Source organism: Salmo salar, chromosome ssa20, assembly GCF_905237065.1.
Source record: "Salmo salar chromosome ssa20, Ssal_v3.1, whole genome shotgun sequence".
Taxonomy (NCBI): domain Eukaryota; kingdom Metazoa; phylum Chordata; class Actinopteri; order Salmoniformes; family Salmonidae; genus Salmo; species Salmo salar.
In genome coordinates, this window is record NC_059461.1 from 2,278,895 (window position 1) to 2,290,979 (window position 12,085).

General features: G+C 44.2%; 1 protein-coding gene across 9 annotated transcripts in view; it reads right to left on the reverse strand.

Annotated features, from left to right (window-relative positions):
- Positions 1-12,085, reverse strand: part of LOC106579798 (potassium channel subfamily T member 1) — a 255,225-nt gene that overhangs the window by 229,810 nt on the left and 13,330 nt on the right. For all 9 annotated transcript variants that reach the window (XR_006761123.1, XM_045704264.1, XM_045704263.1 and 6 more), the window contains exons 2-3: positions 9,559-9,607; positions 7,696-7,863 (exon numbers count right to left, since the gene is read on the reverse strand). Coding sequence is in view for 8 of the 9 variants with exons in the window: in XM_045704264.1 (XP_045560220.1) it covers positions 7,696-7,863; positions 9,559-9,607 (217 nt within the window). In the remaining variant the exon portion in view is untranslated. The remainder of the gene's footprint in view (positions 1-7,695; positions 7,864-9,558; positions 9,608-12,085) is intronic.

Here is a 12,085-nt window from a genome sequence, read left to right on the forward strand (position 1 = left end):
TCTCTCCACCTGCCCGTTACTCTCGGGGTGAAAACCTGAGGTAAGGCTGACCGAGACCCCAGATGTTCCATGAACGCCCTCCAGACCCTTGACGTGAACTGTGGACCTCGATCAGATAGTATGTCCTCAGGCACCCCGTAGTGCCGGAAGACGTGTGTGAACAGGGCCTCCGCAGTCTGTAGGGCTGTAGGGAGACCGGGCAAAGGGAGGAGACGGCAGGACTTAGAAAACCGATCCACAATGACCAGGATCGTGATGTTACCCTGTGAGGGAGGCACATCCGTCAGGAAGTCCACCAACAGGTTCGACCATGGCAGTTGTGGAACGGGTAAGGGTTGTAACTTCCCTCTGGGCAGGTGCCTAAGACCCTTGCACTGGGCGCACACCGAGCAGGAGGAAACATAAACCCTCACGTCCTTAGCCAAGGTGGACCACCAGTACTTCCCACTAAGACAGCGCACTGTCCGACCGATGCCCGGATGACCAGAGGAGGGTGACGTGTGGGCCAATAGATCAAACGGTCCTGGACAGCAAACGGAACGTACAGACGCCCAGCTGGACACTGGGGGGGAGTGGGCTCTGTACGTAATGCCCGCTCGGTGTCCGCGTCCAGCTCACACACTACCGGTGCCACCAGGCAAGAGGCTGGGAGTATGGGAGTGGGATCCATGGACTGCTCCTCTGTGTCATACATCCGGGACAGTGCGTCTGCCTTCGCGTTCTGGAAACCTAGTCTGTAGGACAGGGTGAAAACAAAACGGGTAAAGAACATGGCCCACCTTGCCTGGCGAGGATTCAGTCTCCACTCCGCCCGGATGTACTCCAGATTGCGGTGGTCCGTCCAGATGAGAAAAGGGTGTTTAGCCCCCTCAAGCCAATGCCTTCAAAGCCTTGACGACAGCCAACAACTCCTGGTCCCCCACGTCATAGTTTCGCTCTGCCGGGCTGAGCTTCTTCGAAAAGAAGGCACAGGGGTGGAGCTTTGGTGGCGTACCCGAGCGCTGAGAGAGCACGGCTCCTATCCCAGCCTCGGACGCGTCCACCTCCACTATGAACGCCAAAGAGGGATCCGGATGAGCCAGCACGGGAGCCGAGGTAAACAGAGCCCTCAGCTGACCAAAAGCCCTGTCCGCCTCAGCTGACCACTGCAAACGCACTGGTCCCCCCTTCAGCAGTGAGGTAATGGGAGCCGCTACCTGACCAAAGCCCCGGATAAACCCCCGGTAGTAATTGGCAAACCCTAGAAACTGCTGCACATCCTTTACCGTGGTGGGAGTCGACCAATTACGCATGGCTGTAATGCGGTCACTCTCCATCTCCATCCCTGAAGTGGAAATGGACGGCATGACGAGGAACTCATAGTGCCCTGAGGTGGTAGTAAATGCCGTCTTCCACTCGTCCCCCTCCTGGATACGCACCAGGTTGTAAGCGCTCCTGAGATCCAATTTTGTGAAGAAGCGCGCCCCGTGCATTGACTGGATCGCACTGGCTATGAGAGGCAGCGGGTAACTGTACCTCACAGTGATTTGGTTGATGCCTCGATAGTCAATACACAGGCGCAGACCTCCCTCCTTCTTCACAAAAAATAAACTTGAGGATGCAGGTGAAGTGGAGGGCCGAATGTATCCCTGCCCCAGAGATTCGGAGACATATGTTTCCATAGCCGCCGTCTCCTCTTGCGACAGGGGATACACGTGACTTCTGGGAAGTGCTGCGTCTACCAGGAGATTTATCGCACAATCCCCTCGTCGATGGGGTGGTAATTGAGTCGCCTTCTTTTTAGAGAAGGCGAGAGCCAAATCGGCATATTCAGAGGGGATGCGCACGGTGGAGACCTGGTCTGGACTTTCCACCGTAGTAGCACCGACGGAAACCCCTAAACACCTCCCCGAGCACTTTCATGACCACCCCGTGAGAACCCTCTGTTGCCACGAAATAGTGGGGTCATGACAGGCCAACCAGGGTAGGCCCAGCACCACGGGAAACGCAGGGGAATCAATAAGGAATAGACTGATTCTCTCCTTGTCACCCTGCGTTACCATGCCCAGTGGAGTGGTGGCCTCCCTAATTAGCCCTGACCTTAATGGTCGACTATCTAGGGCATGCACAGGGAAGGGCATATCCACAGGAACAATGGGGATCCTAAACTATGGGATCGGCGCCTGACTCTACGAGCGCCTTATACTGGGAATGCGGGGAAACCTCAGGAAAATGAATAAACAAAAACATGTGGTACCGACTCACCTGGGGTGACACGAGAGTGCCCTGCCTGCTGCCTCGACTCCCAGAGGAACCTCCCCAGCACCGACCGGCAGTGTGTCCTCTGTGGCCATAGATGGTGCATGGAACGGCCCCTCCTCCGGTCGCCCTAAGTTCAGCACCTCCCAGCTCCATGGGCGTCGAAGCGGTGGTGCTGGGGGATGGAACCGACAGACCCCGATCTGGACGTCCGCGGGTAGCCAGCAGGTTATCCAGCCGGATGGACAGGTCCACCAGCTGGTCGAATGTGAGAGTGGTGTCCGTGCAGGCCAACGACCGACAGACGTCCTCGCGCAGACTGCACCGGTAGTGATCGATCAGGGCCCTGTCGTTCCATCCCACGCCGGCGGCCAGGTTCCGGAATTCCAACGCGAACTCCTGTGCACTCCTCGTCCCCTGCCACAGGTGGACGAGACGTTCACCCGCCTCTCTACCCTCAGGCGGATGGTCAAAGACTGCCCGGAAGCGGCGGGTGAAATCCTCGAAGTGGTCCAACACCGCTTCTTCTTCCCCCCCATATGGCGTTGGCCCACTCCAGGGCTTTCCCTGAGAGGCAGGAGACGAGGGTGGCGATGCACTCTCGGCCCGAAGGAGCCGGGTGGACAGTTGCCAGGTAGAGCTCTAGCTGGAGCAAGAAACCCTGACAATCCGCCGCCGTTCCATCATACTCCTTCGGGAGGGCGAGCCGTATCCCACTGGGCCCGGGTGAAGGAGGGGTGAGTGATGGTGAGACTGGTGGTGCTGGTGGAGCTGGTGGAGACGCTGGAGGGACTCCTCTTCTCTCCCAAAGCTCCATGGTTTGTAGCATGCGATCCATTGGCGCTGCCGAGATGCTGCAGCATGGCAGCATGCTGCTTGACTCGCTCGTCACTCCCTACTGCTGGGGCACCTGCTCCTGCTGACTACATTCATTTTGGTGTGTGTTTCTGTCAAGGCTGTTGGTAACTGGTGAAAGGAGTCAGGCGCAGGAGAGCTGATGGACGTGGACAAGGTATTTAATTCAAGAAAACACCAGTATAAACACAATACTATGGTACTGGAAAAATACCGGTACCACGAAATAAACGGGCGTAATAACAAAACCCGGTAACAATATACCAGCCGTCAGATACAGCCTTACAATAAAACAAACACGCACACAAACATGGGGGAAACCAGAGGGTTAAATAATGAACATGTAATGGAGGAATTGAAACCAGGTGTGTAAAAAACAAAGACAAAACAAATGGAAAATGAAAAGTGGATCGATGATGGCTAGAAGGCCGGTGACATCAACCGCCGAACGAACAAGGAGAGGGACCGACTCCGGCGGAAGTCGTGACAGTACCCACCCCCCCCCGCAGCATAGAACTCCCGCAGCATAGAAGAGTCCAATACGTCCTCCACCGGCATCCAGCATCTCTCTTCCGGACCGTACCCCTCCCACTCCACGAGGTACTGAAGGCGAGACATGGTGAGAATAGCGTTCAGCTTTACGGCGCTGATATAAAATATACTGAAAGCAATTTCCTGCTGAGAGAGAGAGAGAGAGATAAGGAGAGAATGGATATATTGAGAGAGGGGGAGGGGTTGAGAGAGATACAGGGGGATAGAAAGAGGGAGAGAGACAGCGAGAGAGAGAGAGGGTCCTGGGGCTCTGTTCACAAACACAAACAGACCCCACAGAGCCCCAGGACAGCAACACAATTAGACCCAACCAAATCATGAGAAAACAAAAAGATAATTACTTGACACATTGGAAAGAATTAACAAAAAAAACTGAGCAAACTAGAATGCTATTTGGCCCTTAAAATAGACTACACAGTGGCAGAATACCTGACCACTGTGACTGACCCAAACTTAAGGAAAACTTTGACTATGTACAGACTCAGTGAGCATAGCCTTGCTATTGAGAAAGGACGCCGTAGGCAGACCTGGCTCTCAAGAGAAGACAGGCTGTGTGCACACTGCCCACAAAATGAGGTGGAAACTGAGCTGCATTTCCTAACCTCCTGCCAAATGTATGACCATATTAGAGACACATATTTCCCTCAGATTACACAGATCCACAAAGAATTCGAAAACAAACCCAATTTTGATAAACTCCCATATCTACTGGGTGAAACATCATAGTGTCATCACAGCAGCAATATTTGTGACCTGTTGCCACAAGAAAAGGGCAACCAGTGAAGAACAACATTGTAAATAATAACAATAAATAATAACAATAAATAAATAATAAAAATACATAATAAATATATACCCATATTTATGTTTATTTATTTTCCCTTTCGTACTTTAACTATTTGCATATGTTACATCACTGTATATAGACATAACATGACATTTGAAATGTCTTTATTCTTTTGGAACTTCTGTGAGTGTAATGTTTACTGTTCATTTTTATTGTTTATTTCACTTTTGTTTATTATCTACTTCACTTGCTTTGGCAATGTTAACATATGTTTCCCATATCAATAAAGCCCTTAAATTGAATTGAATTGAGAGAGAAGGGCAGAGAGAAAAGAGTCAGTGTCACATGCGTCGTTGTAGGTAGACCAAAATGCAGCGGGTATATTTATCATCTTCTTACTTTATTGAAGGAAAAACATATAAACAAAACAAACAACGAAAACAGTCCCGTAAGGTACACAGACTAAACAGGAAATAACCACCCACAAACACAAGAGAAAACTAGCCCACTTAAATATGGCCACCAATTACAGGCAACGACAACCAGCTGCCTCTAATTGGAGGTCGTTGCCAAAACCCAACATAGAAATAGAAAACTAGATAACCACATAGAAATAGATAACATAGAACAAAACCCCAAAAAACCGAAACACACAAAACAAACACCCCCTGCCACGCCCTGACCAAACTACAATAACAAATAACCCCTTTTACTGGTCAGGATGTGACAGTAAGAGAGAGGGAGTGAGCAAGTGGGAAGGATAAAGAGAGGACAAAGTGACAGAGAGCGATGTGAGACGTCACATTGACTCTCACAAAAGCAGCTTTACCTTGACATTTCAGGCAGCAGCAGAAAGGGATTTCACTCTTTTTCCAGCAATAAAAAGAAATACAGTTGATGTACTAGCTAATCAGGCCACAGCGATATTGGACATGTTCAGAAGAAATACAATCTACAGACGGTAATGGACTCCTGGGTGAGACGTTTGCTACTGGAATTGACATGTTGACCCTAGAAATACAGAAATAACAATAACAATAACTCTTGCTCTGATTTTTTAAGAAGAATTTATAAAACCAATTGCTACTGACAGACTAAATTCCCCCAATAGCGATATCTGTTAACAAACGAATGAGCTTCAATACACAACATATCATGCCAATACCTTTGGTTACTATTGATTTTGTTGGGTTAAGGTGGTTTTTTTACCGAATTCCAACTCATTTGTCATTAATCACGTAGCTCACACTGTAAAAAGTATTCATTTGGCTCGAAGCTCAGTCTTTACTGCAACGCTATATCAAATCAGCCATGTCCAGTCCAGCCTGTCAGCCAATCAGAGCCTGACCCACGATACAGTCAGGTAGAACTCCCACAGTGACAGGCAGCTGCTGATGTTGATAGACCACTAGTGCTTTCACATTTTCAGAACACAAGCTAGCTACAGATGCTGTATCTTAATTTGATAATCCTGTTGTTGCAGAAATGTTCTTGCACAGCAGGAAATGCAAACTTGTAGTGTATCCAAGGTTTAAAAAGGCTTCTAAGGTTGTTGTATCCAATTTAACATTTCAGACTTGATTTGCCCTAAGGAAAAATGTATCAACCCCTACAAAAAATGGCAATTAATTATAATCCGCATAACAATTCATTTGTTTCCTGTTGACGCAGGATTATTTTCAGGCTCTGAAATTAAGATAAAGCATCTGTACTCTCAGAAGAACGCTCCACAATCACCTAATAGAAAACCCAAAACCCTTCAAATTACTTTTAAATGGTGGAATCCCATCTGGACTAAAGTGTGTTATAATGACTTAGTAACCACATTATGAAACTATGCAGAATTTAACACCAACCACTTAGCTACATCTGCCTGCAGCAAATAAACATAAAACTCCATTCTGTTCTTCCCACACTGAGTTTCATTCATTTCAGCACCACCTTGAAGGACATCTCCACATAACAGCAGTGAAGCAGAATGCATTTATTCAATGGCTGAGGGAATTCAATTCCAATTCTCTTGAGTCATGATGACAGTCAAATTCCATGTGACTGTTTAGTCACGGTAACTAGGCTTCTCCAAGCTCTGATGCTGCTGATGGTCATTACTAGCCTACCAAACTTGCTAATTGCCTGGTACTCAGCACTCTATTGTCCCTCTAATCACTCTGACATCATTGCAGTTGTATTCAAAAATCTAATCAAACACTTCATGAGCGCCCATGAGCTCATGTTGTGCAACATTTCTGTAGGCTATGCAATTGCATGAGAAAACAGAGTGATGCCCTCTATATCAGCTTTCTATAGGCTAGACCTACTATATTTATTTCTCAACTTTCCTAATATTAAGCACATTGCTTCAGTTTACAACAGGAGTATAGCCTACCTGGCTGGCATTTATTATACTTTTTAAAATGTAATGTTCCAAAGGTCTGCATCAGTGGCTTGTAGGCTACGTGTGGAAGCCAGGAGATGCTAAACATGTTTATGTTAACCAACAGTAAATTACCGTGAGACTGGCTGTTTGCATGACATCACCAGCTGACAAAATTTCATGAACGCCACATCCCTAATTATGATCAATTAATTGCAAAGAAGAAAAACTACCATACACACAGTCCACCCATGCAACACTCATGCACACGCACACACACACGCACACGCACACGCACACACACACACACACACACACACACACACACACACACACACACACACACACACACACACACACACACAGTGCAACCGGGGCCCTTGCAGCAGTGTAAATGAGTGCCCCTGGGCAGGATTATATCATCTTTACAGATGTATTATAGCATCTTTACAGGTGTATTGTATAATCTTTACAGGTGTATTATATCATCTTTACAGGTGATTTATATCATCTTTACAGGTGTATTATATAATCTTTACAGGTGTATTATATCATCTTTACAGGTGTATTATATCATCTTTACAGGTGATATATATCATCTTTACAGGTGTATTATATCATCTTCACATTGTAAATCTTTACAGCTGTATTATATAACCTTTACTGGTGTGTTGTATAATCTTTACAGGTGTATTGTTAATCTTTACAGGTGTATTATATCATCTTTACAGTTGCATTATATAATCATTACAGGTGTATTGTATAATCTTTACAGGTGTATTATATCATATTTACAGGTGTATTATATTACAGGTGTATTATATAATCTTTACAGGTGTATTATATAAACTTTACAGGTGTATTATCTTTACAGGTGTAGTACCATTACCTGTCGTCGTTCTGAAAGGACTGGTCCCCCAGCAGCAGGTCCCTGAAGCGGTAGCGGGGCGGTAGAGGAGGGACCTCAGAGTCCACCTCCAACTTGAGGGCTGAGATGTCCAGAATAACTCCACTGTTGCTGCTGTTGTTCTTCTGGAGGGTCTCCGTGGAGTCAGACCTGACAACATACAAAGAAATCTAAGAAAGACATACTGTGTAAGAAATCTAAGAAAGACATACTGTATAAAAAAAATATGTAGGGTTGGATGACTTAAGACACGATCTCTGATTGCTGGCAAGCAGCTTTTGATATGATCTCTGACACTGACATACTGAGTTGCTGACAGAGCACTGAGGAGGTTAGAATATAGTCTCACAGGGGGATATGATATGTTTTGAGTTGTTGACAGCACAGAGGTACAACTATGATATGTCTCAATGGTTGACAGCAAGGTTTAACATGCACATCCATGTACTTTATCTCCTCATGCTGTAACGTTCCATTGCAATGCAAGGGAAAGGAATGACAAGCAAACAGAGAAGGAAAATACATTTTTATCGAGGGATTTGTTAATATCTGGGTCGATGCAAGTGTGTGTGTGTGTGTTTGTGTGTGTGCATGCATGCGTGTGTGTGTGTTTGAGTGTTTAAAGTGATCAAAACAGAGTTGTACAGATCCCCAATGAGCACTTACACAAATATATAAAATCTGATTAAATCAATGGCCTGATCAACTGCCCAGAGTCTGGGCCATCCACATTTTCACTACATGAGCAAAAATGTATAATAAAATGCTGAATAGAATTCCAACACTTTTGGCATTAGATGGGATTTTTAGAAACAGACCTGTTCGAGAGGGAAAATGTTAAACCCATCAACTTATGCAGTAATTGAATGGTAAGATTATCCTAAGCAATTTGGATCCAGTTAAAATGGAAAGGTTTCTCTCCGCATTAAATAACTACGCCACAAATCTGCACATTTTGATTAATTGAAATTTGATGTCTGAGGACGATTTCCACAGCGACAATACATGATGTATTCATGATGCATTAAACCCCCTAGGGAACACAGACCATCTCCCTAGCTAAACATATAGCCTGCATCCCAAAATGGCACCCTATTTCCTACAGATGCCGTATCTTCATCTGAGCAAGTTTGAAAACACAGCATGAAAATAATCCTGCAGCAACAGAAAATGTGAATTGTTATGTGGATTATAATGAATGGACATTTTTTGTAGGGCACGCTACATTTTACATTAGGGCAAATATTTTAAAGTGGAAATTACTAACTTTAGAAGCCTTTTTGAACCTTGAGTACGATACAAGTTTGCATTTCCTGCTGAGCAAGAAACTTCCTGCAACAGGATGATCAAATTAAGATACAGCATGTGTATATAGCCACAGTAGTGCACTACTTTTGAGCACAGCCCTCTGGTCAAAAGTAGTGCATAACATAGAGAATAGGGTGTCATTTGGGAGGCAAGGTTTAATAAATGTTCTGTACAGAATGGTAGTATTGGTTGGAGCAGTCCACTGAATACACAATTAAACATAGTCAAATGAAGATAAACAGGTTTCAATTATTCAGGATCACTCTGGGACCGTTTCATTATGGCTGCTGTATTGATACTGGTGGAGTGTTTGAGTAGAAGAACAAACAAATTTAGGCTTACAGCTGATAAAAACACACACACACACACACACACACACACACACACACACACACACACACACACACACACACACACACACACACACACACACACACACACACACACACACACACACACACACACACACACACACACACACACACACACACACACACACACACAATTTTCATGTCAGTCCTTGTCAAGAAACATTACCTGTCACCATGGGAACTTGAGGATCGACGCAGCGGGCTCATGGTCGCGTCTTGGTGAGGGATTTAGGAAAATTTGAGAGAGAGACAGAGAGAGAGAAAGAGAGGGAGTGAGAGAGAGAGACAGAGAGAGAGAGGAAAAGAGAGGAAAAGAGAGAGGAAAACATGAGTTCAACATGAATAATACATCTACAAGGTGAGGGGTACACAGTGTGTAACACGATAGCACACACAGCATACACATCAGCTTAACTCTGTGCTGCTGCTGAGGCAAACCAATCCCTCTGAAGTTAGCTCTTCTTTTACTTTCCTTCTTTAAGGATTACTCCGGCATGCGGCTGATGGCTAAGACGAGCTGGGACAAACCCTCTGGATGGCTTATGTCTCACTATAACACTGTTTCATGAAAAGTCAAAGTAATGTTTTAGATCAGTGGAATTCAAAGTCAGGGTCGCGATGGAAACAGCAGTAGGGTCGCCAAAAAGTAAAGAAGTATATATATATATATTTAAGAGTATAGAATACATTTTTTGAGAGAGATCATTTGAAAAATACAATTTTATTGAGTAAATGTATTCATTGGTTTCTTTTCATTTTGATAAGAGATGAAAATGCAATGAACTGAAAGTTATTTGACGATGTAAAATCAAAATGTACTGATTTTAAGGTTGTGTCATTAGATTTGGGGTGGTGTCACGTTCGCTATCTTCAAACTCCCTGTCGTAAATCAACCAAGGCGCAGCGTGCTTGTAATTCCACATCTTTTATTGAGGTGAAACCGAACAAAACAATAAACAAAAAAGAACGTGATGCAACTGAGGCGCACACAAAACACACACAGAAATAATAATTACCCACAAACAGAGGTGGGGAAAAGGCTGCCTAAGTAGGATTCCCAATCAGAGACAACGATAGACAGCTGCCTCTGATTAGGAACCATACTCGGCCAAAACACAAAAATACACAACATAGAATGCCCACCCCACATCACAGCGTGACAGGTGGGGCGGGATCGCAATAAATTCTTGGGGAAAAAATGGGGTCCCTGCTGAAAAATTCTGAATACCACTGTTTTAAATTTAGGCAATGTGTTACGTGGAGCCTTTGATAATCAACAAGCAGTAAAGTGCCTCTCTGATTTGCTGTAAAAACACTCTGTCTAACAGAATGTGTGAATGTCTCAATCTTCAAACTAAATGGATTGTGATGGGTTAAGACAAAACATCTTCTCTATCAGACCTCTGCTTGTACTGTGAGTTCTATTTGTAAATGATTCAAGAATCAACAAATATACATCATTAATATAAACATCCAGAAATGTATGTACCAATCCCAGATTGCCCCTTAAACACAGTATAGCCACATTGTAATACAAGGAGGGGTCACCTCTTTCTGACTGGATCGTCCACTGAATACTAGCTGCTGCCATCGTTGCTTTGAAACGAGCAGCGTGAGCACTCAGCTTTATCGCCTAGGAAGTGTCTGTGGATCATCACTAATAGCCATGGTTTATCATGATGAAGTATTTGTGAGACAACCCCCCCCTCTCTCTCTCTCTCTCTCTCTCTCTCTCTCTCTCTCCCTCTCTCCACACGATTTGCTCTCCAAATATTCTCGTACCACTAAGTGGACAATATGGGACTCAAATGGGTTATTTGCTGATCTTGTGTGTGACGAATGCTTCACTCCAAAAAAAGGTTATAATTTCTAAACCCTTTGTTTGATCCTTCAGAAATGTACAGACTTTATCAAGCAACAAATTAGCTTACCGACATAAAAACACAATGATTTCTGTGTTAATATGGAGGAAAGAAAAGTAATCTCTCTTTTGTATACTAGTGGTGTGCTGAAAATGTGAACTCAATAGTAGTGGGCTCGAAGCATAAATGTTGGCACAGAGGTAGATAGATGTACAGTATGTACTCTGAACATATATAGCTATGGAGCCACCACAGATTTGGCCCCTGGGGGGCGTGGCAGCCACTATAACTCAAAAATAACTCAAAAATATAAATAAATATTTGCATATTGTCTCTATAACAAGTTGAGTTGATAGCCCATAGCATTCCAAAGTTAAAGTTAAAAGACTGATGGCACCGGTGCCCATATACTGTAGCCTATATAACATATCACCATAGCATAGCAGTGGCAATTTTTGTTAATACTGGTATGTCAGATTAACTCAATCGCCAATTTCAGCCTCTGAATTTCACAAAAACATAAAATAACCGTTCAAAACATGAAAAACACATAAATGTATATTTTTAAACATAGAATTAGATTTTAAATGTGTGAAAATGTTCTAATGTGTGTAAAATATGCTTATTTTTGGAAATTTAAATCATTTACTTCTGTTGCAAAAGGTTAATAAAATAAAAAGTGTTACTGTTTGACAGAAAGTGTCTTTTTGCCATCATTTCCAGTTTGTGGGGGGAAAAAATATACGTTTTTGTGCTTTTAGTGGTCGAAATATGGTGGTGCTTTTAGGGTTAATCTTTGTACCATGCTCAACGTCCCAACTCCTTATCTGG